The 27,418-nt window shown below is 42.4% G+C and overlaps 1 protein-coding gene and 1 long non-coding RNA gene across 4 annotated transcripts in view; one reads left to right on the forward strand and one right to left on the reverse strand.

Moving 5' to 3' along the window:
• Positions 1-27,418, forward strand: part of LOC138766230 (uncharacterized) — a 41,705-nt gene that overhangs the window by 13,678 nt on the left and 609 nt on the right. The window contains exons 2-6 of one of the 3 annotated variants that reach the window (XR_011358707.1): positions 11,709-11,840; positions 12,320-12,431; positions 12,619-12,832; positions 17,359-17,546; positions 18,272-18,804. This is a non-coding gene — a long non-coding RNA (uncharacterized lncRNA). Of the gene's footprint in view, positions 1-11,708; positions 11,841-12,319; positions 12,432-12,618; positions 12,833-17,358; positions 17,547-18,271; positions 18,805-27,418 lie in introns of those variants that run through there. The other 2 variants (XR_011358706.1, XR_011358708.1) reach the window with 2 other exon arrangements.
• Positions 605-27,418, reverse strand: part of PLEKHG2 (pleckstrin homology and RhoGEF domain containing G2) — a 59,542-nt gene continuing 32,728 nt past the window's right edge. The window contains exons 5-20 of the mRNA XM_069943646.1: positions 21,405-21,505; positions 19,954-20,020; positions 19,341-19,387; positions 18,436-18,586; positions 18,220-18,351; positions 17,332-17,514; positions 16,737-16,829; positions 16,536-16,622; positions 16,274-16,307; positions 14,672-14,761; positions 11,706-11,807; positions 11,550-11,588; positions 10,105-10,121; positions 9,172-9,462; positions 7,304-8,642; positions 605-5,971 (exon numbers count right to left, since the gene is read on the reverse strand). Of these exons, the coding sequence (XP_069799747.1) occupies positions 3,519-5,971; positions 7,304-8,642; positions 9,172-9,462; positions 10,105-10,121; positions 11,550-11,588; positions 11,706-11,807; positions 14,672-14,761; positions 16,274-16,307; positions 16,536-16,622; positions 16,737-16,829; positions 17,332-17,514; positions 18,220-18,351; positions 18,436-18,586; positions 19,341-19,387; positions 19,954-20,020; positions 21,405-21,505 (5,226 nt within the window). The 3' untranslated portion in view covers positions 605-3,518. The remainder of the gene's footprint in view (positions 5,972-7,303; positions 8,643-9,171; positions 9,463-10,104; positions 10,122-11,549; positions 11,589-11,705; positions 11,808-14,671; positions 14,762-16,273; positions 16,308-16,535; positions 16,623-16,736; positions 16,830-17,331; positions 17,515-18,219; positions 18,352-18,435; positions 18,587-19,340; positions 19,388-19,953; positions 20,021-21,404; positions 21,506-27,418) is intronic.

A 27,418-nucleotide genomic window follows, 5' to 3' on the forward strand; every position in this document is an offset into this window, starting at 1 on the left:
GGGGGGGGGGTTATTGAGGAGATACAGCTGTATGAGTCTTACAGGCAATGACCCTTGGAATAGAAGTATGCAAATCTATAGGTAGCTACCCTATAAGTCAATGTCCGACCCATACGAGAGCCTTGGAATATGAACAGCTGAACTAGGGTCCCCATCAAAAGGGAGAGACTAGAGATGAGCAAACTTACAGTAAGTTTGAGTTTGCGCAAACCAGAATGCTTTGCATTTGAATCCTACTGCCTAAAAGGCTGCATCCATCTTCTTCAGGCTGTTGATTCAGATGCTTAGTGTTGGAGTTTGTGCGAACCCGAACCTACTTTAAGTTCGCACATCTCTAGAAGAGATACCCACCTGTAGACCGTGCTATACTAGATGTCTGTTCATCCCTGCGTCTCTGTTCACATGTTTCTAAGGAGACAGTTTTTTGGTAATAACTAGAGATGAGCGAACCGGGTTCGGGTTCTAGTCGATCCGAACCCGATCGTTCCGCATTTGATTAGCTGGGGCTGCTGAACTTGGATAAAGCTCTAAGGTTGTCTGGAAAACATGGATACAGCCAATGACTATATCCATGATTTCCGCATAGCCTTAGAGCTTTATCCACGTTCAGCAGCCACCGCTAATCAAATGCCAAACGTTCGGGTTCGGATGGACTCAAGCATGCTCAAGGTTCGCTCATCTCTAGAAATAACCTCTTTAAATAGTCTTGAATTCTTTTATTGAACTTCACAGGGTAGGGACGTGTTTTATGGGATATCACACAGCAAACCAAAATATGCAGTCAGTACCATTAGGGTATTGTTGTATGGATACAGCATCATGTACCTAGTTATCACATAGCTATAATGGCTGCTGTTATTCATAGCAGTATTCTTAATTTTCAAGTAAAAATGTTATCTGTCCTGTTCTGAGTGGCCTTTAGCGTCAATACAGTACTTGTATCATGTATAATCATGATGACTACCCCTGTATATATAGATATAAATGATCAATGGCAGAATTGGCAGGATGAATTTAAGTGGCCACAAAGTAAAGCCAAATCACAGTACTGCTCACATACATTACACTACAGTCTCTACATTCTCTAAACTTGCAATCAACTTTTCTTTACTTCACAAAAAAGCAGCCACTCTCCCCCATTGTTAAAGGAGAAGTCCAGTCTCCGCATATTTATTTTAAAGGCACAGGGGAAAAAACAAAGGGTACTAACTCACCTCTCCCTGTGCCTCTTTAGACACCGGGAACCAGCTGATGGACTGGTCGTTCAACCAGTCAATGACTGGGGCGGGACGCCGCTCCAGTAACTGAATGGCTGCTCAGTCTGTCCATCACCCGGGATGGGCATTTCCACCCGAGTTGTGACATCATCACAACTCGGAGGAGAATGTCTTCCGGCGGAGGTCCTGGGGCCGATTAGATGGTGCATCACAGGCATGGGGAGAGGTAAGCAGTGTTTCATTGTTACTCTCTCTCTCTACGTATATTATCATAAAACTACGGCCGTTGTTGCCGATTGCAACAACGGTCGTGATTAATACGAAAATAAACGCAACGTTGCCGCTTATGGAATATAGTATACACTCCGGCCGGGATCCCTAGCGGCGCCGCGAGAAACTGACATGTCATTGAATAGCGGCCGCAGAAAACCCTGTCAGAGCACACTGTGGAGCGAGCGGCTCCGGCCACACGCTCCATAGTGTGCAGTGGAGAGTTCTGATGTGGGAACGCACGGATGCGCCCGCATCAGAGCTAATCGGCGCTAAAGATCATCCGGCGGCCCTGCATTACTATAGAACACGACATATAATGGATTGCTGTTATCCCTGTAATACCTAATGACACATTTATTTCAGTGGCCTTTTCTTTGCCAATATTTGCGAGTTTTAAAGGTAAGCCTCATTTTACTTGCTAAAAAGACAGATAATCCTCTTGAAGGCCTAAGGAGTAGTGGTTAGATGTTTCTTTTATTGTAGGGATATTACTTCTCTCTGTAAAGTGCTAAATTGAGAGCCTGATTTATTTGGTAAAAACAACCTGTGACATAAGTTCTCAGAATATGAAGGATGTAATATTTGCACTGTATATACTCCCACTAGTGTTTGAAAAAAAATGGTGGGGATGATGCTGTTCTTCTTACATCTAATGCAATTTTTTTTATTACATTAAAGGGGCTAAGTGACTAAATTGCAAGGCTATTGGGATATCCAACATCTTCCATGTCCTCTCCATAAACCTGCACATTTGGCCAAGCTCACTTGTTTATTTATTAGAGTAGAAGTGTTTAGAATAGAAGTGACTAGACGTAGTATCGAAATCCAACATGCTGAAGCCTTGTTGCCCCGGTCGAGGAACAGTTAGATGGCCCCAGTTCACCTAACAACAGGGGTGTCTAACTTTGGCCCTCTAGCTGCCTTAGATCATTATGCCACCTTACTGAAATTGATGGGATCCACTGATGTAACCACACACAGATATTTCAGCCAAGTCCAGTGATCAAACCAATAACTGGGTAATGTACGGGTCTATACGTTTTGTTTTTCTTGGGATGTAAGGTATAGACACAAATATTGCCCATTGACAGGTTGCATTTGACTAAAGCATATTGGAAAATTCATATTGGAAATTTCAGATATTGCTTTTCCCTAGCAAGTATTTGTTTTGGGAGGAAACCTGGCCCAAATCACTGCCATATACTGCTTTTGTAATCTTTGTCTGCTTAAAGAATTTCTGTGATGCCCTTTCATGTAAACACGGGTTGGTACAGTAGAAAGTGGTAGATTCTCATTACAGAATTTAAAGATCAATGTCTGACCAGTCCACCAGAAAACAAATGGTTCCCCTAGGTTAGCCCATTCACTGGAAGGAAGTGGCCCTTCTCCAACAGGACTTATGACCAAACCCTAAGAAGACCCCCTTTGAAGTTGACTTAATTTACTTTCAAAATTAAATTTTTGAAAAACCCAAGGAATCAAAGTCAGACATTGATCCAGTAATGTGAGAACATTTACACTTACACATGGATTGGAATCAGAATAAATTTTCTTCCGATGGTGAAATGTTTTGTTGTTCCATATGGCAAATTGCTGTGTTCTTAATCAATGCTTCCTACATTGTTATCCCTTATACTTGTGTTCTGTCCTATAAGACAGAATACAATGCAATAAACGACTCTCATGAAATATTGTCTCATGTCCATTACCTAATAGGGGCGGTGAAGGTTATGTACAGAAGATCAACATATATCTTTTCTTTGGTGTATGTTTGGCAATACAAAAACCTTGCGGTGGATCTTTGCAGCAAAAAGTTCACTGTTAAGTGCAACCTAAATGAACTTTGTACTAATAAGTCCTACTGGCCGACCATCTTGTGGCCTGCCATATTTGCACACAATAACAATGCTCTACATAGAAAGAAAGTGCAGACTGGTATACTGTGTCTTATCTTTGGTATGTAACATTGTTCTTTGTTCTTCCTCTATTTTAGAGGACACGTTACTTATATTGAAGTCCCTCCCCACCTCACTTTTTCCTGTACTTCACATTTTTATGCTCTAAGGTGCTTCTATTAATGTTTATCTTCCTTGAAGAGAGAGTCTCTGGAGCTTGCAGCAGGGGATGCGTTAGACTCACCTGAGCATTACTAAAAGATGCAATTCTGCCACTTCCACCAATTTGTATGTTAACAGTGGTGGAGTAACTTGCTTTTAAGGTGGCTCTTTCTTTTGTGTCAGAAGAGTCCACCTTCTCTGTACTTTCATAATGCTCTATGGTTTCACTAGGCTCTGCCATCTGGGATTGCGAGGCGGCAAAATTCAGGGAACTGGTATTGTTGAAGAATAGGTCTGGTCTTTCATCAAGAGACTTGCATTGCCTAAATAAAGGTGGAGACCTCAAATCATATTTTTTCTCCGAGTTTGAAGATTTCTGTGTTTTAAAGGGCACATACTTTGTGCGTAGTTCTCGGACATCAGGCCAGTGAATGCTGGTTAACTCATGAGTACTGATGCCAGTGGTATGTGAATTTGATTCAGAAGCCAAACATGGTGGTGATCTGCTTGAACACCAAAATGTATTTTCTTCATTGGAGGACCCAACTGGGGAATGCAAGGCACTTGGGCTGATAGGATTGTCTCCAGTGCTGTATGCATTGCTTCCAAAGGATCTCCTGGAATGGACAGTGAATCCAGGAGACCAGGGACAAGGTGGGGGACTTGTGCAAGTTGGAGTAGAATTTGCAGATGATGAGGATGAACGCTCAAGATTGCTAAAGGAAAGTGGAGCAAATGAACATGCTCTTGTGTTAGAGAAGGAAGGGACGCGAGGAGACTTTGGACATACTGGGTTTTGACTTGGGGGAGGAGAAAACATCCTAGAGCGTAATGTCAAAGGGGACTGAACCCGTGAATTTGGTTCAGAGACTGTGGATGATGGAGTTTGTCTAATGGATGAAGGGCAAGGTATTGCAATGAGTACTGCTGAACCTGGAGAAAGACAGACTGGTCGGTCCATTGTATTTCCCTTTTGATATGTAGAAGATATAGGCTTATATGATATGTCACTTGTTGAAGTAGTTTGTGTTATTTTGGAATCCAGCTGATTTGCCTCACCATCTTTTCGGTTCCCTGACAAAACTGTATTCTTAAGGGTTTTGGGTTTTGGATCACTAAGCAAAAGTCCAGAATAAAGTGAATTTCTGTATGGCGATGGTCCAGAGAGAGAGGATTGGGACCTTATGAGAGGAATATGAGCGTCACTGTCTGAACTTCTAGACTTTGTCATGGGGCTTCGTCTTGGAAGAGCGTGCTGTGACTCTAGGTTACCTTTGGACATTGAAACCGCTCTAGCCAATTTCCTCTGCAAAATGGAAGGAGATAAGAGACCAGGGGTTGCCACAACTGCTTGCTGTCTCTTAATTTGTGCCTTTGGCTTGATTATGCCTTGAAATTCTTTAGCAGTCGAAGTGCTACCCTTAAAGGATGATGAACGAGTAGCCATGTTTAGTTTATTTGAGCTGTTTATATTGTTGGAGGAAGGAATAGAAAGTGATGAGTCGAGTTGCAGACGCTGCATCACATCCATAACTGCTGGAGAGACTCCCCTGGATTTCTGGGCTTTTTGAGATTCAGATGTGTTACTTGTAGGCATATTGTTTGATTCAACACAGTTAAAGTCTAAGCTTGAATGGTCATCATTCTCCTGAGCATTTGTAGGAACTGGGGATTTTGTTTCTTTAATTGCATGGTCTTGGTCAGTAACACAGGCATTAGTAATCGGTAGAGCTGTTTGCGGGTCATCACTATCAGCTTCGGTTTCACGTGACATAACATGCCCACTTGTATTTATAATAACTATAGCCTCTTGACCTTCTTCTGCAGTTTCTTTTGCTTTAACTATAGTGTAGTGAGCATTTAAGTGGTTCTTAAAAGACTCAGATTCAACCTCTTTTTCCTCCAACTCCTGGATTTCTGAAATGTCTGGAGTTGTTTCAGCATGAAGTGTATTTGATGCCATTAAGAAGTTGAGTTTATCGGGAACATTGATCTCTAATACACTAGTTTCTCTTTCTTCACAATCATCACAGGTAACAAATGTCTCCTCGTCTTCTATTAAGCATGGTCTATAAGCATGGACATTGTCTAATCTGGCATCATTGGATGTTGGTTTTGGTTGAGGTTCAGGGTCATAATTCATATGTAGTTCTTCATCCTCTTTTAACAACTCAAATGAGAGTTCTTGACATCCCTTTATTTCTGTAGGAGGTCTTTCCTGGGCAGGCAAAGCTACTTCATCTGTTTCTGGTGACTTTAGTAATGGGGTTTGTTCCTTTGTTGGGTTCTGCATCATTAAGGTCTCTTTCTTGAGAAGATCCAAGGTGCTCTCACGGGTTGCCGGGAGGATGAGACCATTTTCTTGAACACAATTAATATGAAGCAAAGTTTCATGGATCATCAGATGTCCATATAGCTGGGGCTCTAAATGCAAAAAGAACACATTGATATGTAATAAGAGTATAGAAACTGCTGTAAATACGTCAGTATTTTAGCATTAAAAGAGAAACCATCAGAACATTCATAGTGTAAGGAGCAAAGAATAGGCCCCTCCACCAATACAGGGTAGGTCTTTTAGTATAACATGGGTACAATTACACACCAGCTGTGCAATCCCTAAATGGGTTATCCCAATATCTAAAATTATCTTCTAACCACAGGATACAGGATATCTAGTTGATCTATTGACGTCCTATTGCTCGGATCCCACTGATCTCAAGAAATGGAAGTCAATTTTTCTCCAAATGAATGGAGCACTAGTGTCCCATGTGTGGCCACTACTCTTCCGAACCTATCCTGTGGATAGGGGATAACTTAATCTTGGGATCGTAATAGTTTTAAAGAGTGGTCTAAGGACATCTGGCTAGTAAATAATTTTAACCCCTTTGCGTCAGCCTACTGCCTATGACCCGTGCAGTAGGAATGTGTATATACAGTATTGCTTTGAAGAGGTTTTAATGTGTGTGGGGCCACTTCAGTGTGAGCAGCCCCGCAAACATGAGTGTCCTAGGAGCCAGGCATAACGATAGGCAGCTACGATCACATAGCTTCCTGTTTTTACCCATTAAACGTCCCAATGTATAGAGTCAGTGACAGGATAACTGACTTCAAAGAAAGTGATCGGTGATAGGATAAAAATGATCAGTGACAGGATCCCTTTCCCTGACAGGCGTGGGTATAATACTTACCTCTGTCCTGTCGGATTGGCGATCTTCTCATAGAGTCTGCCCTCAGGCAGTGCCAATCTATGATAATACTGATGAATGCTATGCGATGGCAAAGCATTGATCAGTTTATGCAATCTAATGATTCCCTAGGGGGACTTATAACGTGTAAAACAAAAAATATAAAAAAAAAAAACTCCCGCAATAAAAGTTTAACACCCCCTTTTCCATTATACAAATAAAATATGTTAAAAAAAACATATAGTAGCGTGCAGAATTGTCTGATCTAATAAAATATAACAATATTGTTCCTGCACAGTGAACAGCATAAACGAAAAGAGGAAAAGAAACACCACCATTTGAAAAAAAAATTAATAATTGCTTACACTAATATGTCACCAATAAGAACTATAGACCATAGTGAGAAAAAAATGATGCCCCAGCCAGCTCTGTAGATTAAAAAATAAAAGCCTTATGGCCCTTAGAAGGCGAGGAATAACAATCAATCAATGAGACCTGGACATCTGTGCATCAATGACCCTTGGTCATGAAGGGGTTAATTGTATAAGACAAAGTACTGTATTATTTTTACCTGTCATTTGTCTGTTCCCGGTACTTTCCTCCTTGATATGAGGGAAGGTCTTCACCGTTGCTTTCTTCTGATTTTCCGGTGTCTTGTTGCCCCCATTCTTCTTCTGAGTCTTCATCCTGCCGATCTTTTCACTGTACATCTTTGCCAGCAGTTGCACTTTGTTAATTATTTTCTCTGAGTTTTCAATCAGACAAATATCATCAGCTTCATAGAGACTAATGCCAGAAGAACATAAACTAGCTTTACTTGTGTCACCAGGCAAGCACTCGCGCCCTGTCTTCACGTAAGCATCCTGTTTGGTGATGGTTTCCTCTAAACTGTGCTTCTGTTGTTCCTTTACCAATTCTTTCTTCAGGGGACTTTCTTTTGGTAGCTGACTTCCAATTTCTAAATCCGATTCTTCCACAATTACCAGTTCACCACTGGGCTCTTCCATGTCTTTTCTCCTCGATTTCCCTCTTTTCAGCACTCTTCCAGTTTCTGCATTGCTCGGCTTCTCCTTTTCTTTCCAGGCCTTTCGTATCTCAGCACAGGACTTGTACTCTGACTCCTGCTCCAATCCATCCTTGTTTATTTCTCCTTTGATTTTGGCTACTTCAGCAGCCGGGGTTGGAGGTTTCCTTTGGCAATTGACTTGCTTTGATTCTGTAGCACACCCATTTGTCTTGCATTTGCTTTTTTCTCGATCTTTTTTGACCTCTTGCTGCAGAATGTAATTGAATCTCAAGATAGAGTCCTTAACCACACCTGTAGGAATGTAGGATATACTTTCCTCCTTACTTAGATATGATGCTCCAGCCTCTGCAGTCTCATAATAATTCTTGATTCTTTCAATCAACAGCCGGTCATCTGGGGTCAAGGTGGAATCTCTTTTAACCTTCATGTTTTTTTCTTTCTTTTCCAAGATGGTCTTCTCTGTATCTTGCAGTTTAGCCACTTCCTGTCCATCAACCTTTTGTTTATGCTTGGATGATTCACCCTCTTCTTTACCAGCTAATACTGATATCTGAATCTTCTCATTTTTATCGTCATTTGTTGTGCAATTGATAGGTTCATCATCGGCTTGCCTTGGCACCTCCAATTGAGCAGTTGCCTCCACCGAGGACTCTCCATTCTGTTTATTCTGCAAGTCTTCATCGAAAGATCCAATGCAGAAAGGAACTTCAGGGCCATCTTGACTGGGTTCCAGACTTCTCAGCTCATCCACAGAGTCAGATGAAGCTAAATCACCACTCGAAAATACTTCTGGTGTCTCACCAAGTGACGTGGAACTTGTTCTCCCAATCTCGGCATGGCCTTCTAAGGATCTGGATTGTCTCAGCTCACAGCGTTCAGATTCCTAGCAGAAATAAATAATATTTTGTTAACTTCACATCACCATTTAGATGGTTGGATAAATCATTTAACTGTTTAAAACAGTGGCACACAACATTCTGTCCTGTCGACCACTTTGTCAGCCTGTCCCACTTCCAAGGGCCGCAATTAAGAAGCACGATAGGGAAAATACCAGTCACGCACTGCTATAAGGTCTGTACCAAACATAAAACATAGCAGTTTTCATGGATTGCTCTAAGTAACTTAACCCTATAAAGTCACACAGCACCCCCACACCATGCACCATTAACCCTTGCAGGTTCTGGTATAAAAGATACATGTGGGCAGTCTTGTATCTTCCTGGATATGCACTGATATCTGTGATGGGTGCATAAAGAAGATGCATACAGATAAACATGTCTGCATCTAGAGAGTTGAGGACCACATGGCAGACACCCCAACTATTCCTTTCCACTGAATATGTCCTAGATATATATAAGTTGATATAAAATAGTGGATATGTTAGATAGAAAGAGTTGGACCCAGAGATTTACCTGCTCCTTATTGTCAGGTGTTGCCTGTTCCAACTCTGAAGGCTTGGCCTCTCCATTTAGTGGCTCACCCCGAAGTCCTCTCTGATTCAGTAGCTCCATTATTTCATCTGTGATGGATAGACTACCTGACAGAGCATCTTCTGGTAAACAAAAGGAAGAATCCTCAACACTGTCCTCACAGCCTTCACCTTCACCCGAGGCCTCCAAGATACATGACTCCAGAGTACATATGCTGTCCGCAGACTGAAGAGAGGTAGTGGATGGAAACAGTTCTCCTTCGCTGCCTGCGTGCTACAGGTCAAAAAGAAAGAAACACCTGATAATTCATCTTTTTTCCATAATGTAAAATATTTACTCCTTTAGACCAGGTAGCACTTCAGAGGTGCTTTAAAGACAAAGAACACCTTTGCACTGTTTTTTTAGTTATTGATTTGCTTCCTGCATGCAAAGTGAAGCATCTTTCTGGTCTTTTTTTTTTTGAAATTTTCTACAATTTATCTTATACTGAGAGAAAGGTTACATGCAAGCTGAGATAGTAAACGGGGGGAGAGAAATCTCGGAGGGCAGCTCACACAGACTGGAATAAAAAGAGAGATGAGCAGATACAAAACATAAAATATTAGAGGCTATAAAAGCAAAAATAAGCTACATTTTCAATAAAGACCTATTAAGAACATATTTATGCACCACAACTGCAAACGTAGTGTGAACAGACCATTGAACCGAGTTTTCCCTGTTTACATGCCATCTCACAGCAGCTCTTCACTGACAATTATTGTACAACTGATACTTGGATCTTGAAGCAAAAGTATAACATGCATTCATATAACAAGATTAAATGCAAGACTGATAGAAAAGATATGTCAGGTTTTTTCCCCCCAAAACGTTAAACAGAATGTTAATAGATACAATTAAGAATTTCCACATACTTACTTTCATCTGTGCCAAGCCTACAATAAATGGATAAAACACTGTGAGAATAAAGCTGGGCACATCTGCAGTTCACATTAGCAATGTATGAAAATTCTCTGCACATTGGTTTCATATTATATATTTGTAAGGCTGGTGATGCATTTATCTGCTACAGAGCTTCATATCCTTATTACATAGAAACTACAGCTAGGGGGAGCTAAGTGCATACATTTTAATACAGAACCCATTAAACTTAAATGAGAAGTCTGGCGAAAATTTTTATTACAGTATTGTACTGCCCCCCAAAAGTTATACAAATCACCGAATACACTTTTTACGGGAAATTCTTATAAAGTGCTTTTTTTCCCTGCACTTACTACTGTATCAAGGCTTCACTTCCTGGATAACATGGTGATGTCACTTCCTGGATAACATGGTGATGTGACTTCCTGGATAACATGGTGATGTCACTTTCTGGATAACATGGTGATGTCACTTCCTGGGTAAAATGTTGATGTCACGACCCGACTCCCAGAGCTGTGTGGGCTGTGGCTGCTGGAGAGGATGATGGCAGGGGGACACTGAGGGACACAGGGCACTGGAGGGACACTGAGCATCCCTCTGCCATCATCCTCTCCAGCAGCCACAGCCCGCACAGCTCTGGGAGTCAGGTCGTGACATCAACATTTTACCCAGGAAGTGACATCACCATGTTATCCAGGAAGTGACATCACCATGTTATCCAGGAAGTGACATCACCACGTTATCCAGGAAGTGACGTCACCACGTTATCCAGGAAGTGAAGCCTTGATACAGTAGTAAGTGCAGGGAAAAAGCACTTTTATAAGCATTTTTGGTAATAAGTGTATATTGGTATTTGTATAACTTTTAGGGGGCAATACAATACTTTAATAAAATTTTTCACCGGACTTCTCTTTTAAACTCAATAATAAATACCTCTTCACCATTCTCACCCTATGGGTGGCAGAAGGCAGGTAGAATCTTATCATTTAAGTCTACATCTTTATGGGAAGCATTTTGGAGCAATCCAACAGGAAAGCATCTAAAATATTTTGTATAACATTAACCAGCATAGAATTTTTTTTATCATAAACCACAATATAGATTCTAAATTTCTGATTGCTGGAGTCTATACTACTAAGTCCCTGACCAATCATTAGAACAGGGATCTTAAGATCACTGGTGCCAGTCATTGCAACTGGAAAGTCAACTTAAATGCGGCCATTCAGTGACTGTGGAGCTTACAGAAAACTCTACACTGGGCTTTGGACCCCTGTGCTAGTGTACTAGTTGTTTGTAGACGTCCTAGTGGTGGGACCCCCAGCAATCATAAATGGAGTGCCCTGCACATGGTAGCTGATCAGTGTTTATTTTGGGGGGGGGAAATCAAGTCTACAATTTTGGTTCAATGAAAAGTTATAAGAGAACATAGAGAATGTACTTACCACTTTGCTCAAATGCTGCTTGGATCTCTTTGGCAGGCTCTGTGGGAGGTAAGAAACATGTTATTACTAACCATGAAAATTTTCCAAATCTTGAAAAGTACTTCAAGTGATTTTTCCTTTCCATGATGACTGTGACCTGTAACCCATGACTCTTACCAGATAGCCTGCGCCCCCGACGGTGCTGAGAGCCGGAACCTAGGCTCTGGAGAGTAAATGATTTCTTGGTCTTTCCCGGGCTGCACATGTACTGAGGAGGTTCTGAAAGGAAAATTGCAGTATGCAGTATTATGGGTAAGAAGTTGCTAGTCCTTTCCGTCTAATCCATCAAGATTGCATAGTAATCTTTTAGAAAAGATTATTTGGCTTTATTGTAACAACCAGGGCCATCTGTCTCCAGACGAATAGTTGGCCAAGATCTGCTTGTATATGGACTTCATAAGATTTTCGAAAAGCTTTTATTCCTAACTCCACCATAGCCATGTATACTCAGCTATGCATTTATGTCTATCTCAGTGGGTAGAAGGGAAGAACATCTTCCACAGGAACGAAGGGCAAATCATGTTATTATCCAATACACCCAATCCTATAATACCCAATCTGTGTCGGGAATTGCATCTTAGCCCCTTTTAGTTTGAATAGGGCTCATGACCTCCCCTGATCTGATGTAATAAATATTAAACACTGTCAGCTGTGATTGGATAGTCATAGACAGCAACGGACATGCTCCGGCTTGAAATGTCCAGTTGACTCTTTTTTTTCATATATTTCAGAGAAACGACACAGAGCCGAAAAAAAATGTTCCAGAGCTGTTATCCCATGAGGAATACAAGTATTTACTAAAACAGACAAGTCAAGGGAGGCCAAAGGTCCACTTTATTGGAGGTAATTGGAAACACCATACACCCCATGGACCAGGGTGGGTGTTTTTACTAATTAGAATAGAATCCTTTCTTCTAAAATAAAACAACCACTCCACTGAGTGTTTGAGTCCATAGAGGGGCGGCAGGCTGGATGACAATCAGTGTTTACTGGAACATATCATAAGGCTTATTCGCACACATCTTTCTAGGGTTCCAGGAATTCTTGGCTGGAAATTAGAATTCTTTTGGTGCCACTCCCATGGTATTGACCTGACCAAGGCCTCTGTGGTTTGATTTTCTTCCGAAATGAAGCTAAAAGACATTGTTGTGGGAATTGCAGCTCTCTACAAGAATGTGGAAGACATCACTTCTACAGATTTGCATCCAAAAATGGCAGGAACATCAAACATGTGACTCAGGGAGGTAAGCGCTCATAAACAACACTTTAAGGCTATGTTGTTCACACCTAGTATTTCCATCAGTCTTTTGGTCAGTCTTTTTTCAACCAAAACTAGGAGTGGGTTGAAAACACAAAAACTATATATATATATATATATATATGTATATATATATATATATATATATATATATATATATAAATATTCCCTTGTCAGTTCCACTCCTGGACTGACCAAAAGATTGATAGAAATACTATGTGTGAACATAGCCTGAAAATATAGCTAGAAAACATAGCCCACAATCAGACTGATTCTGTAGCCTTCTTCAGGAGAGAGGGGTCTGTAAGCTTTTAGACCACTAGTAAACTCAAGGCTGGGGAGTGGTTTGCTCTCTGAGGTGGTGTGAGCTGGAGGCCAGAATACATTTAACCCAGACTTAGGGCCCTATTCCACCGGACGATTATCGTTCGCATAATCATTAACGATCTCAAACGACCGTTATTGCGAAAGACCTGAAAACGTTCACTCATTTCCATGGAACGATAATCGTTACTTATGATCATATTTGCGAATGTTTTTCTTCGCTATTTCTTCACTATTGTGTTCGTATCTACTGCGACCGACCGAACCATGTCTTATTTAATGCGAACGTTTTGCGAACGTTTTGCGAACGAGCAACGATAAAAATAGGTCCAGGTCTTAGAAAGCGATCAACGATTTCTCATTCGGTCGTTAATCGTTAATTGCATTTCAACCGAACGATTATCGTTTAGATTCAAACGATTTAACGATAATCTGAACGATAATCGTCCGGTGGAATAGGGCCCTTAGACTTCGACCCAGTTCACACTAAGCAAAAACGGCGGAATTCTGCAGCGAGCTCTCCGACGTGGAATCCTGACGTGCTCAGTGTCCTGCAGAGTCTGAATGGGAGGGTGCGTGCGCGTCCGCTTGCTCCCCTCTCCACTCAAAGAAATGACTTGTCAATTCTGCAGTTTTTGCTCAGTATGAACTGGGCCTTTCTGGGGGAGAAGTGGTTTGTCTGCTTTTCCATGAAGAAGGAATGTTATGGGGAAGACAGTGAGCTGGGTTTTGGAAGGTCTGGCAGTGGAGAAGTTTGGCTTATGGTGTTACCCATAGGCCAGCCTGGGAGTGGCTAGCTCTCGACAGTCTGCTGGGATTGTAAGACCATCCCAGTATAGGAAGCTAAAGTTAGGTCCTGTCTGGTAGCTGAAGAAAGATCCTTGTCCTACTGGGATGGTAGAGGGCTCTAGTGAGGTATAGTTACCCTACAGGCCTGGATAATGGCTTTTTGGTATAGTTCTGATGGGAAGACTGCGCCTTGGTATATAGAGTGAGGTGTAGGGCAGGGTTGTGGGGAGATATAGTTAGCAGGAAATATGTAACAAGTATGGGCCTGGGTGAAGTAACACAAGAGGGGCCCCGTGAAAAGCACAGGGACCTGAAATAGAATTTGTGCTGTAGAGTATTGTTGTACTACTGATATAACAGTTCCTCCTTGTGTGAATTTCATTTTGAAGTTTGTGCCTCATTTGTGAACCAACACTTTAAAGATTGTACCTGTGTATAAAAAGAAGCAAAGGCATATTCCCATCTGGACAAGTTATACTCAGGGGTCTGACCGCCGAGGAGAACGGGGACACAAGTGCCCCACAGTTAATGGAGCACTCAGTATGCCTGCGCTGCTATCTCGCCAAACATTCTCTATGGATCCTATGAGGAGAACCACTTGAGAAGCCTATGGTCCAATCGCAACTAAAAAATCTGACAACAACACATATTGACTGTAGTCTGTAACCATGGAAACACTTAGGTCTGTGTAGAAGCTAGAAAAAAACCTCACCAGATTGTCTCCGGTTACGGGGAAATGTCCACAAATCCTCCATCCAGGGAGATTTTGGGCTTTCAGGGGTGATAGGCACATCCGTAGAGTCTGTAGTAAGGAAATTATGTGCAAAATTACTATTGGAAAAAATAAATAGAATAAACCCAGTACCAATGTAAAGGGACCAAGGCCAATTATAAAATTACATAAAAAGTGGTTTTTGTAACTAGAAATAAATGGCATACCCTTACAATAGGCCATGATTGTTTATTCTTAGGTGTCTGAGCTCCAGGATCTGACGATAATAGCAATGTGAAAGGTCTAGGCAGCACAGCCACATGGACTAATGTGCTGCCATGACTACAATGGGGCCAAGTGGCCAGTCATTCAGCTGAGGCCCAGAGGTTAGATGCCCACTGATGAAACATTGGTAGCTCATACTAAGCATAGGCCATCAGTGTTTTAGTCCCAGAAAAAGCCCTTAAAGGGGTAGTGCACCAAAAAAAAAATTTCTTTCAAATCAATTGCTGCCATGAAGTGCCAGAGATTTGTAATTTACTTCTATTAAAAATTCTCAAGCCTTCCAGTACTTATCAGCTGCTGTGTGTCCAGCAGGAAGTGGTGTTTTCTTTCCTGTCTGACACAGTGCTCTCTGTTGTCTCCTCTGTCCATGTCAGGAACTGTCCAGAGAAGGAGTAAATCCCCATAGAAAACCTCTCCTGCTCTCCAGACTGGAAATAATACCACTTCCTGCTGGGCATACAGCAGCTGATAAGTACTGGAAGGCTTGAGATTTTTTAATAGAAGTAAATTACAAATCTCTGGCACTTCATGGCAGCAGTTGATTTGAAAGAAAAAATTTTTTGGTGCACTACCCCTTTAAATTAGTAAATCCAAAATATATATTACAATATCCTTAATATTTTCCATGACCAAGAAGTAGAGATGAGCAAAACTACAGTAAATTTAGTCCGCGTAACCCCAAATGCTCTGCATTTGACTCTTGGTGGCTGGAGAAGATGGATGCAGACCCAGGGCTGCTGCATCAGTCTTCTCTAACCACTTTGAGTCAAATGTTGAGCGTTCAGGGTTTCACAGACTTAGGCTATGTTCACACTAAAAGTACGGCCGTTGTTGCCATCGGCAGTGTGGAACATTGCCTACATTTCTATGGGATCCCGGCCGGAGCGTATACACATTGTATACGCTCCGGCCGGGATGCCGTGCGGACCCGCAAATAACTGACATGTCAGTTTTCCGTGGCTGCAATTCAATGAATTGCGGCCGTAGGAAACCCTGTCAGTTCACACAATGAAGCGAGCGGCTCCGGCCGCTTGCTTCATTGTGTGCTGTGGGAGGTTCTGATGCGGGCGCTCGCTGATGCGCCCACATCAGAACCCTGCGGCCGGAAAGATCATCCAGCCGGTACTTAAGTACCGGCTGGGATGATCCAGGCAGAGACCGGCCGGGTCACGGAACGGCTGATCTCATATGTAGTGTGAACATAGCCTTAAACTTACTGTAGGATCACTCATCTCTACCAAGAAGGTTTCGTCGCAAGGCTTCTAGGGTTTTATATGGAAAATGAGTGCAGTAACCTTAATCTTTAACATAACTTACTTTGGAATGTGTTTTCAAGCAGCACTTGTTTTGCCTAAGAAATAATAATAATTAAAAAATAAATAAATAATAGTATAATTTAATAATACATTCAAATTAACAAAACGTTATTAAACATAATGTTTTTTCAATGGAAAACTCTTTAATGGCCTATCCACAGGATAAATCTTCAACAATTGATTGGTAGGGTACAGACATCTGACACCCCCACGGATTATTGGAAAAATTAGATAATATTATTTCTGTAGCGACTAAATTTTACCTTTTGAGGAATTGACGCTGGATGGTTTTCCACAATAAGTCGCTTTATGTGATAAATCCAAAGACGTTTCTCCTCTTGATTCCTGGCCTGAAGAAGAGAGTGCTACTCAGAACCGACAGGGGGCAGTCACGTGTTCACACCAATGTACTTTTAGATAATACTTCTTGGCATGAACTAACCAACCCTGAAGCCATCCCTTACCTGAATAACCTGCTGATGCTTGGGAATGGTGAGGTCTGATACGCGGAAGCTCAGGCTGTCCTTAAGATGCTCAGTCAAGGCCAGACTACAGCACTAAAGGAGAAAGCAAAGGGATGTGTGTTGATTTTCCTAATAAGCCATAGCTCAAAGGTGTACTGGAAGGGACCTAGTCGGTTAATGGACACTTACAGGTAAAGCTTCATGGGAATAAGTATGCAAATCAGCTGTCCATTTGAAAAAAGAAAACAGTCTCTCTGTTGCCACCCATAGGTAGTTACCTTCTAAGTCAGCGTTGACCCATGAAAGAACCTTGAAACATGAGTCGAGTTATTGGCCTGACTAAGAAGTATCCTTCCCCCCCAACACACACAAATGAGGTTATAGCAATAGCATAATTGCAGAGTAGTGGTATTTACAGTATTTCACTATAGTTGTACATATTGTGTGCTCTATGTACTCCAGTGGACTATTATTATTGGTATAATATGTGAATCTCGTTGGGTGGCCCCTGAATTGGTGGTGAATTTGGTGGGCCTTGTAAAATCTCCACGTCTAAGAGAAGAGATTGTAGGTAGGTAACAGTACTAGCTCTTACGAAGATATGCATTTTGTATATGAACAGATCCATCCTCTTCTTGGTGATAAGCAGCATTTTGGTGAACAGGAAGAAGGCTCGTTCTTTCTTGACGCGTTGAACGCGGAATGTCCCCTCCATGATGAGCTCCCCGAACCCGCTTAGGTCTGGACCCTGCCAGTTTACCAGCTTGCTCTGGATTTCCTGGAGACAGAAACGTGACGCGAATACTGAAGGTTAGTACAATGGGGGAAGCAATATTCATTCGTATATATACAGTATATAGAGAGTCTATTGATAACAGTCCAATGTCCAAAAAGATGGTAACAACCATGAGATTGTTGTTGAGATATCCACTGATGATCCATTGTATTTAAAGGGGTTATCCAGCACTACAGAAATATGGCCACTTTCTTCCAGAGACAGCACCGCTCTTGTCTTCAGTTTTGGTGAGGATTGCAGCTTGGTTCCATTGAAGTGAATGGAGCTTAATTGCAAACCATACCTGAACTGGAGTCAAGAGCGGTGCTGTCTCTGGAAGAAAGTGGCCATGTTTTTGTAGCGCTGGATAACCCCTTTAAAGATAACTATAGACAAGGAACATTGACGGTTAGTCGAGAGATATTCAAAGGGAAGTCAGGAGATGTTGATGGAAAGTTGTGAGATAACAGATATTGGCCGAGCATTCCTGTATTCTCTATAGGGAGGAGAGCTCTCACTGCATCTTATCTCTTTGGAAATAAAGGGGTCGCCATGATGTAAATGTTCAGCCAACATCTATCACCACTGACTTCATCTGTTAGTGGTTGTTCGGGAGAACCCATACACCTTAGATTACCGTCCAAACCCGCAGCTCGCGGGGGGGCTTTAGGTCTATAGTCACCTTCACATGTGTACAGGGCAGCATACCTGGAGCCTGACAGCATGTTCCTGCTTCCTCTTCATGTCATTGATGTACCAGGCCACAGCCGTCATAGTGATAATGGCCTCCTCCATCACTTCGTACCCAGGAACATTTTTATCAAAGTGTTTGGCCAACTCCTGCAATATAATCCAGAGAAGACCTAAGTATATACGACACAGATCGGGTGGTGTCTATCAGAAGATACCAAGCTCCTGTCTCACCTGAAGAAGAAGATGGTACTTCATAATACGCTGGACGGGTTTCAGGAGATACGTCTCCAGAGGCAGGGAGTGAGATAAGACAGCTTGACGCTCTCTGAAGAACTGCACAAGTTCCTCATTCTTCATGCATTCACGGAGGACAGACACCGAGCTGGGGAAAGGGAGGGGGGTAAGTGCACAGGGCTGTGTGTTATTCACAAAAGCTTTGAATGCACTGTACATATGCAAGCAATGCTAAGAATTTCCCTGCTTATAACCCAGTATTTAAAGGGATTGTCCTAATTCAATAAAACAAGCAACCCCCTTTTGAGGATGTTTGGTGGTGCTTTGCACGCATACAAACACTCTGAAGAATAGGACATCTAACTACAGGGATTGCAAGAGTTGTAACATACTGTAGGGAATCGCCTTAACTTGGCGGCTACACACCGGCACCTTCAGTGTATGTGACAGATGTTTTGTGCAATCAGTGCACTTCCTCTGGACGTCAGAGGAAGTGCATTGATTGCATGAAACAGCTGTCACATACACTGAAGGTGACATTGTGTAGCCATCAAATTTTTATGGATTGTATCCAGAGACTGCAATAAAGGATGTTTTTATGGGTGTGTGCACCCTTCTTTGGTGAATATACTGTAGCGAATAATATAGAAAGTGTACATCCTAAAATTATAAAAATGTCTATGGTCAATGGTCTGACACTACATCTACCATCATACCCTGACACCTATAGGGTGGGAGTTGTAGTCTCAAAACTGCTGGAGAAAAAGGGTGAAAGTTTAAAGATGACTTCCATAGATATGAATACAATATTAGATTCACAGTACTTACATTTAATAGAGGTGATAGAAACGTATGATATAATATGTTATATAATATATCAGTGTAATATAGGGGGCTCTTACCTGGGATAGTTCATACAGTACAGTGTATAGATGTCAAACTCTTCACTCTGTGGATGAAAGGTAAGATCACAGTAAAACTAAAGTCTATCTTATATCCTCTTGATGTTATAGTGTATCCAGCATATTGTTCTCTGTTATCAGCCATTCAGGTAGGGGAGAGGCGGACTGTAATGTTGATAGCTTACTGACAGCAATTACAATAGGACTTAAAGTGACACTGTCACCCCCTTTGTGCATTCTGACTTCTCTACACAGATGCAAAGGGTAAATTTAGACCTTTAGGCCAGCCTGTTCCAATGGCAGGCGAGGGGGCGGGCCAACGGTGACATTGTGGGTGGGGCTAAGCGGCGCTAATGCCGCGAGGCCCCTCCCACTTAACACAACCTGCAGTTGATAAAAGATGACTTTTTACTTGAATAAGCACCATGACGTATGATATAAAATAGGGTATGAAAACCACTAAATTTACCCTTTACACCTGTGTAGAGATGTCAAAATGCACAAAGGAGGTGACAGTGTCACTTTAAGTTATTCTGCACGTCACATGATAAATTACTGTTTGTTCAAGTTGTATGTGTGCTAAACCTAACATGGCCAGCAGGGGGCATCTTACCCTCATGACAAAACACTCGGCAATCATGGGAGCCGACGTACAGTTCTCCAACTCTTCAAGCAGCTCGCTGTAAAAAAGAGAGGACAGTGAATTATAGAGCACGGCTCTAGGACAGATTCTTATGGCGCTGCCTGTAGGATTAAAATACATTGTCCTATTAGTCATTCACTGACCCAGCAGTCATACCTTGACCCAAGAGTCATACACTGACCCATCGTCGATACACTGCCCCATCGGCCATACCCTAAGCTATCAGTCATAACCTGCCCCATCAGTCATAAACTGACCCATCAGCAATACACTGATCCATCAGCAATACCCTCACCCATCAGTCATACGCCAACCCATCAGTCAAATACTGCCTCATCAGTCATACCCTCACCCATCAGTCATACATTGATACATCAGTCATACACTCACCAATCAGTGATACCCTTATCTATCAGTGATACCCTCACCCATCAGCCATACAATCACCCATCAGTCATACACTGACCCATGAGTCATACCCTGACCCATCAACCATACCCTGACCCATCAGCCATACCCTGACCCATCAGTCATACACTGACCCATCAGTCATACACTGATCCACCAGTTTTACCATGACCCATCAGTCATATCCTGCCCCATCAGTCATACCCTCACCCATCTGCCATCCACTGACCCATCAGTCACACCCTCACTAATCAGTCATACACTGACCCATCAATCATACACTGACCCATCAGTCATACACTGACCCATCATCCATACACTGTCCCATCATCCATACACTGTCCCATTAGTCATACCCTGACCCATCAGCCATACACTGACCCATCAGTCACACCCTCACTAATCAGTGATACACTGTCCCATCATCCATACACTGTCCCATCAGTCATACCCTGACCCCTCAGTCATACACTGTCACATCATCCATACCCTGACCCATCAGCCATACCCTGGCCCATCAGCCATACCCTGGCCCATCAGCCATACACTTAACCATCAGTCATAGACTGACCCATCAACAATACACTGACCCATCAGCAGTACACTGATCCACCAGTCATACACTGACCCACCAGTCATCATACACTTACCCATCAGTCATAGACTGACCCATCCATCATACACTCACCCATCAGCCATCACCGAACTGTATGAATGAGTAGTAAAAAGTGCAGTGTTTTGCAGAGTACATCGGCTATGAGGAAAAAGAGTTTACCATTCAGCATGTGTGAAAATCGCACAACCCCGGACCCACCATTCTTCCTGCCAATAACAACCGGTCTCCTACCATTTCTTAGTGCTCAGGAAGAGGAAAGCCGCGTCTGACTGATTGTTATGGGCAACAAGGATGGCTTATCTGTTTGGCAGTTGTGATATATCGGCCTCAATGGAGAATAGATGTCACAGAAAACCTAAACCAAGGCCTCGGGCTGGGGTATGACTGATCCGCTCACCTGTTAAACTCATAAATATCTTCTATGTTGCAGAATAAAGTGCTGACTTGCTCGGGTTTCAGGGGGAGTTGACCACAATCTATAATGCAGCCTAAATAATCCTGTATAGAGAGAACATGGAAGACAAAAGCATTACCATACAGACAATATATCCAGTAACATCCTGCTGGTGTGCAGGGTCAGCACTGCTGTCATGGCTGATGGATGAGTATCACAGTAGTGTAGCCATAGGGGGTACAGAGGTTCTCACATCCAGGCCCCACTGTCCGACCAGTGGCAGGTTATAATCTGGCTCCAGAGGGCCCTTTACCACCTAAAGTGCCCATCATGCTTTATAATGTGTTTGGACATTATCTATTGGATAACTCTTCCTGTCTGGGCTCCTCCTTATGTTCACATTGGGCCCTGGCACCCTTCAAGTGTTGTCCAGCGAAAATCTTTTCCTTTCAAATCAACTGGTTTCAGAAAGTTATATAGATTCTTAATTTACTTCTATTTAAAAATCTCAAGTGTTCCCATACTTATCAGCTGTTGTATGTCCTGCAGGAAATGTTGTTTTCCTTTCAGTCTGACACAGTGCTCTCTGCTGCCACCTCTATCCATGTCAGGAACTGTCCACAGCAGTAGCAAATTCCCATAAAAGAACCTCTCCTGCTCTGGACAGTTCCTGACATGAACAGAGGTGGCAGCGGAGAGCACTGTGTCAGACTAAGAAAGAAAACGACATTTCCTGCAGAACATACAGCAGATGATAAGTACTGAAAGACTTGAAATTTTTAAATAGAATTAAATTACAAATCTATATAACTTTCTGAAACCAGTTGATTTAAAAGAAAAAAATTTTTTGTTACACTTCCCCTTTCAACATCAGGATTTAGTGTGTATAAGCTTGCAACGTCCCATAGATAAATGGACAGGGTTAGGACCTGGTGTGGTATTGCCGGGATAGAAAGGAGCCTAGGAGCAAGGCAGGTAAGCACAAGGGCCGTAGTAAACAGATGCTGATCAGTTACCTGAGCCTATTACACCGTTCAGTAATCTTACAGCCAGACCTGCACAAACAATCACTAGATCATTTATCTGGCCCTTTGTTTTAATCAGCCAATGCAATACCAGAGGCAACCTGAGGACAGGAGTGGCGCTGTTTTTGGAAGAATGTAGCTGTTTTTTTTGTTTTTTTTTAAAGTCCTGGACAATCTTTGAAATATAGATATAAGGGTCTGCATTATTTAAGGCTTTGTCAGAGGGGGGCCTGTCTGAAAGCGTGACACTTTGTGCTAAAAATGCACAAGATTCTGGTGCAGTTTAAACCATCCCTTAGACTAAACCTAAACTAGACAGTCTATAAATGTGACAGCTTTATCAAACTGCCTGAACCAATGTGATAGATGATTTGGTGTATTATTAAACTGTCTGCCCAAAGTTTACATTGTCTAGGAATTGGACGGTGTTAGTATAATCTGCACCCCAAGGGGGGCGGGGGGGGGGGGAATTGACAAAAATGTCTAATTTTTAAAGAGTAATAACTGTCAGCAGAATCTAAAAAGACGTCATAAATGGGGTGCGGGTTAGGGCCCTATTACACGGGATGGGAATCGTGCGAAAAATCGTTATATTGTTCGAATTTAAACGATAATCTTACTGTGTGTATGCAAGCAACGATTGAAAAACCGATTGTGTGTAATTGATATCACATCTTTTAAACTGACCCTAAAATCATTCTTAATCGTTTACTAAAAGTCCTGTTACACAGACAGATTTATCTGACAGATTATTGAAGCCAAAGCCAGGAATGGATTTGAAAAGAGGAGAAATCTCAGTCTTTCCTTTATGACCTGTTCTATGTTTATAGTCTGCTCCTGGCTTTGGCAATCAATAGTCAGATAATCTGTCTGTGTAAAAGGGCCCTAAATGTTTGCTAATCAACCTTCTTTTGCTGGGATCAGGATGAATAATCTTAGTAACAATCGTAGTAATGATCTTAACTAACAACTATTGTTCTGTGGGTTATGGTGAATGATTTCCACTCGTTTGCGATCGTTTATTGTTAATTTTTTATTATGACCTATCTTAAATCGTTCACCCTATTACACAGGACAATGACTGTTACTCGCGGTCGTTCTTGCGCTCGTCCTTTCCTGGCTGATAAACCAGGGGATGACCGAACGACGTGTAATTACAACGAACGATGTTCCAACAATTTGTGACAATCAACAATCAAAATAGGTCCAGATTCTATCAAACAATCAACGATTTCTCGTTGGCCGTTTATTTGTTGCCTGCTATTACACGAAACGATTATCGTTGAAATCCCAACAATTTAATAATTTTTTGAATGATAATCGTCCCATGTAATATGGCCCTTATTTGAGAAACTGTTTGGCATCCCCAACACACAGCTCCCCTTTGTGATTCGTGAGTTTGTCCAGCCTGAATATTTAGGTTTTGAGAGTAGTTGGATTAGAGGATCAAACAAAGCACAGCTACTTTCTTCCAGAAACAGCACCACCCTTTGCCCTCATGTTGTGCATGGTATCACAATTTAGCTCCATTCACTACAATGGAACTGAGCTGCAATACCACACCCAAAACTGAGGACAGGGGTAGCGTTGTTTCTCAAAGAAAGCAGCCTTGTTTTTCCTTCAAAGCGAATGTACCAGCAGTAATGGAGCCGCGTCATAGAGGGGCGGGGGTTTCCTCCCACTGGGGGCGGGCTGGCTGCCTGCAGTGCTTCACACCCGCCCGATATTCTGGAATAGAATGGTACCATATGCGGGAAACGGCAGTTCAAAAAAAGGACCGCAGCACCGGCGCCATTCTATCCATGTGTAACCCTTAAAACAAATGTACTGCTGGTACATCCGCTTTAAGGCTATGTTCACACTACGTAAGAGACCGGACATTTCGTGACCCGGCCAGGTCATGGAACGGCCGGTGTCTGAAAAGATCATCCCGGCCGGTACTGCAGTACCGACCGGATGATCTTTAGCGCCACAGAGTTCTGATGCGGGCGCATACGTGCGTGCCCACATCAGAACTCCCCACTGCACACTATGAAGCGTGCGGCCGGAGCCACTCACTCTACTGTGTGCACTGACAGGGTTTTGTGCGGCCGCTATTCACTGAATATAAGCCGCAGAAAACTGACAAGTCAATTTTCTACGGCGCCGCTAGGGATCCCCGACGGAGTGTAACAACGGCCATAATTCCCACGGAACTTACATTGTGTGAACATAGCCTAAGAATGTATAAAAGCCCCTTTTTGGGGCACCAGGTACACCCCAGTATTCAAGATCTCATGACATCACTCCCAGTGCTCCTGAACTTTACCCCAGAACCCTTAGCAGAAGCCACCACCACTTTATCAATCACACATGTTTTTTCGCTATACCGTAGTCTAGCCGACAGCTGATATATTAATGGTCATACTCCTGTGCGTGCAGATCCCAGTCAGCAAACTGAGAATTGGCCTAAAATAGGGACTGAGACATTCCCGAAACGCGTCATCTAAAGTAATTTATGACACAACCATAAGGTTTGGATCATCTCCCTCCTATAGGACACATCAGCGCCTAATCCCGTCCTTCTCTTCTGCGCTGAATCCATGCTCACAATAGACATGGCACCTATGTGTTATAGCCGGTGATTCATGGACTTATCTACTGAACCGCACTTGTATGCAGACATTCCAACCTCATTGCTGATTTCCCTGTTTAGACTGAATGAATTAATACTGACCGGACAGATAAACCGAGCAATCGTCTGGATGACAACACCTCCGAGTCAGCAATATTTTATTTACATCTGTTATATCCCTGATTCTGCATAATGGAAGTCCTAGTACACATGGTTGTCTATAAATCTACTGCTTACATATAAATTATATAAAATGCGTTGCAGAGAGGAACTTGGCTAAGCTAGACAGCGGCACTCAATGCCAAGCAGCAGCTGCAAAAGCATATACAAGTATAACGCTCTTTATAAATACCTGGCCTCATATTGAATATTAGTCTATAATATGTCCATATGTATGGTCAGCATTAATTTTTGTATGCTTTAGCAGCAGCTGCCTGGCATTGAGCTGCTATTCTGTATTATAGTAGACTCTATTAGAGTCAATGATTCACAATCCGCCTTCAGGACATGGAAGTGGGCTCGTGTGGACGACTGTCCTGGCAGCTTTACATAACAGATGTTCTTTTAAGGCTATCGTGCGTCACGGCACCGTACCCCACGTTAAGCTCCCACCCAGGGGCAAGTGGAAGGCAGAATGATACACAACATATTATACATTTGGTGCGGGATATTCCACGGGCCAATACCTGGCGCTGACAATCTGCAGAGAAGACACTTATATACATAACATTAAAGCATCTGGGTCCCTCATCCTCCCTGCCTGATCACATCTGCCGTACATATGAGTCTTCAGAAGGAGTGGGGTCCGACTGGTTATGTGAATAGCAGAGGAAATGAGAAATTAAAGTACAAGCTCCATAACCCAGTTGGCCCAACACTTTATTTTCCCCATAAACAACACTACTTATGTACACGGACTGTGTGTGATATTGCAGCTGAGCCTTATCAACTTGAATGGAGCAAAGCTGCAAATCCAAGGATAAGGGTGGCATCATTTATGGGGGGGGGGCTTTATTCTTTTAGTCTGTTACTAACCCTTTAGGTTGAATAGAAATTGAGATGAGTGGGAAAAATTGTTCACATGGTTAAAATCCGAGCAAAACCCATGCAGGAGTTTTGATGTAGATATTAAAATGTACCATTGATGTCAACGGGAAAGTTCTTTTTTTTTCCAGTTTTTAACAACTAAAATCAATAGGAGATTTTTTTTATTCAAATCTGTGCTGGTTTTGATATGGAATTTATTACCCTTGTGAACAAGCCCTAAAAGCGGCCCAGCTATGTACATGTTCCAGTGGTGGCCATATTGTTGATTTATTTTGTGTTTTTACTATAAGTTTTGATTTTCAGATTATGGGAGAGATTTATCAAACATGGTGTAAAGTAAAACTGGCCCAGTTGCCCCTAGCAACCTATCAGATTCCAATTTTCATTTTCCAAAGAGTCTGTGAGGAATGAAAAGTGGAATCTGATTGGTTGCTAGGGGCGACTGAGCCAGTTTCACTTTACACCATGTTTGATAAATCTCCCACTATATTTATAGATTTATGAAGTCCGACGTTTTTTATGCTGGGCTTACAAATGTCCCCGGAGCTCAGGGGATTTATGTAGAAACGCACTGAAAATTTTGAAACCTACACCAGCTGGAGTAGGTTTCAGTATCATTTTTCCACTGAAAAAATGATAAATACGGTGCACGCAGAGGCTGCACCCCCTCTGCGTGCAGCCGCACCCCATGTAATGCCCCCTTTCCACCACACCGGCGAAGGTGGCGCAGATGGGGCAGATGCGAAAAAAATATTTGCAAAAATACCGTTTGCGAATATTTTTATGCCGATTTGCCCCATCTGCTCCTATAAAAGGCTGTCCCCCATACATGTCCCCCATCCTCTCTATAGTTTTGCATCAGATAGGAAAATCCAAGATCTTAACAATCTAGACTCTTTCCAAACCACTGATAAGATTTTGCAATACTCTGCGGTGCACAATCTCCACAGTTCAGCCCTTTGGTAAGTGAGGAGCCAAAGCCCCGCGGATTTACACCGGAAACTTTGTTTACAAATAGGGCATGTCTCCCATAGCGGATGAGAGGTCAGGATCTGTGCTCTGGAATCTCATAGCGAGAGGGAAACGGAGGGTGATAACTGCAGGCGAGAGGGCGGAGAATGGAGGAGACACATGGAGAAAGGAAAGAGGTAGCAAAGGAAGGATCTCCAGACTCTACTCTCTCTCTATATCATTTGTAAAGGGGGGGGGGGGGGGGGGAACTGTCCCTTGGGAATAATGGGATCTGTATGGTGAACATCTATCACACTTATGCTGCCTCTTCTGTTATGATGTCATCCAGACATAACATATGAATGTATAGTATATTATTT

Source organism: Dendropsophus ebraccatus, chromosome 10 (assembly GCF_027789765.1).
Source record: "Dendropsophus ebraccatus isolate aDenEbr1 chromosome 10, aDenEbr1.pat, whole genome shotgun sequence".
NCBI lineage: Eukaryota > Metazoa > Chordata > Amphibia > Anura > Hylidae > Dendropsophus > Dendropsophus ebraccatus.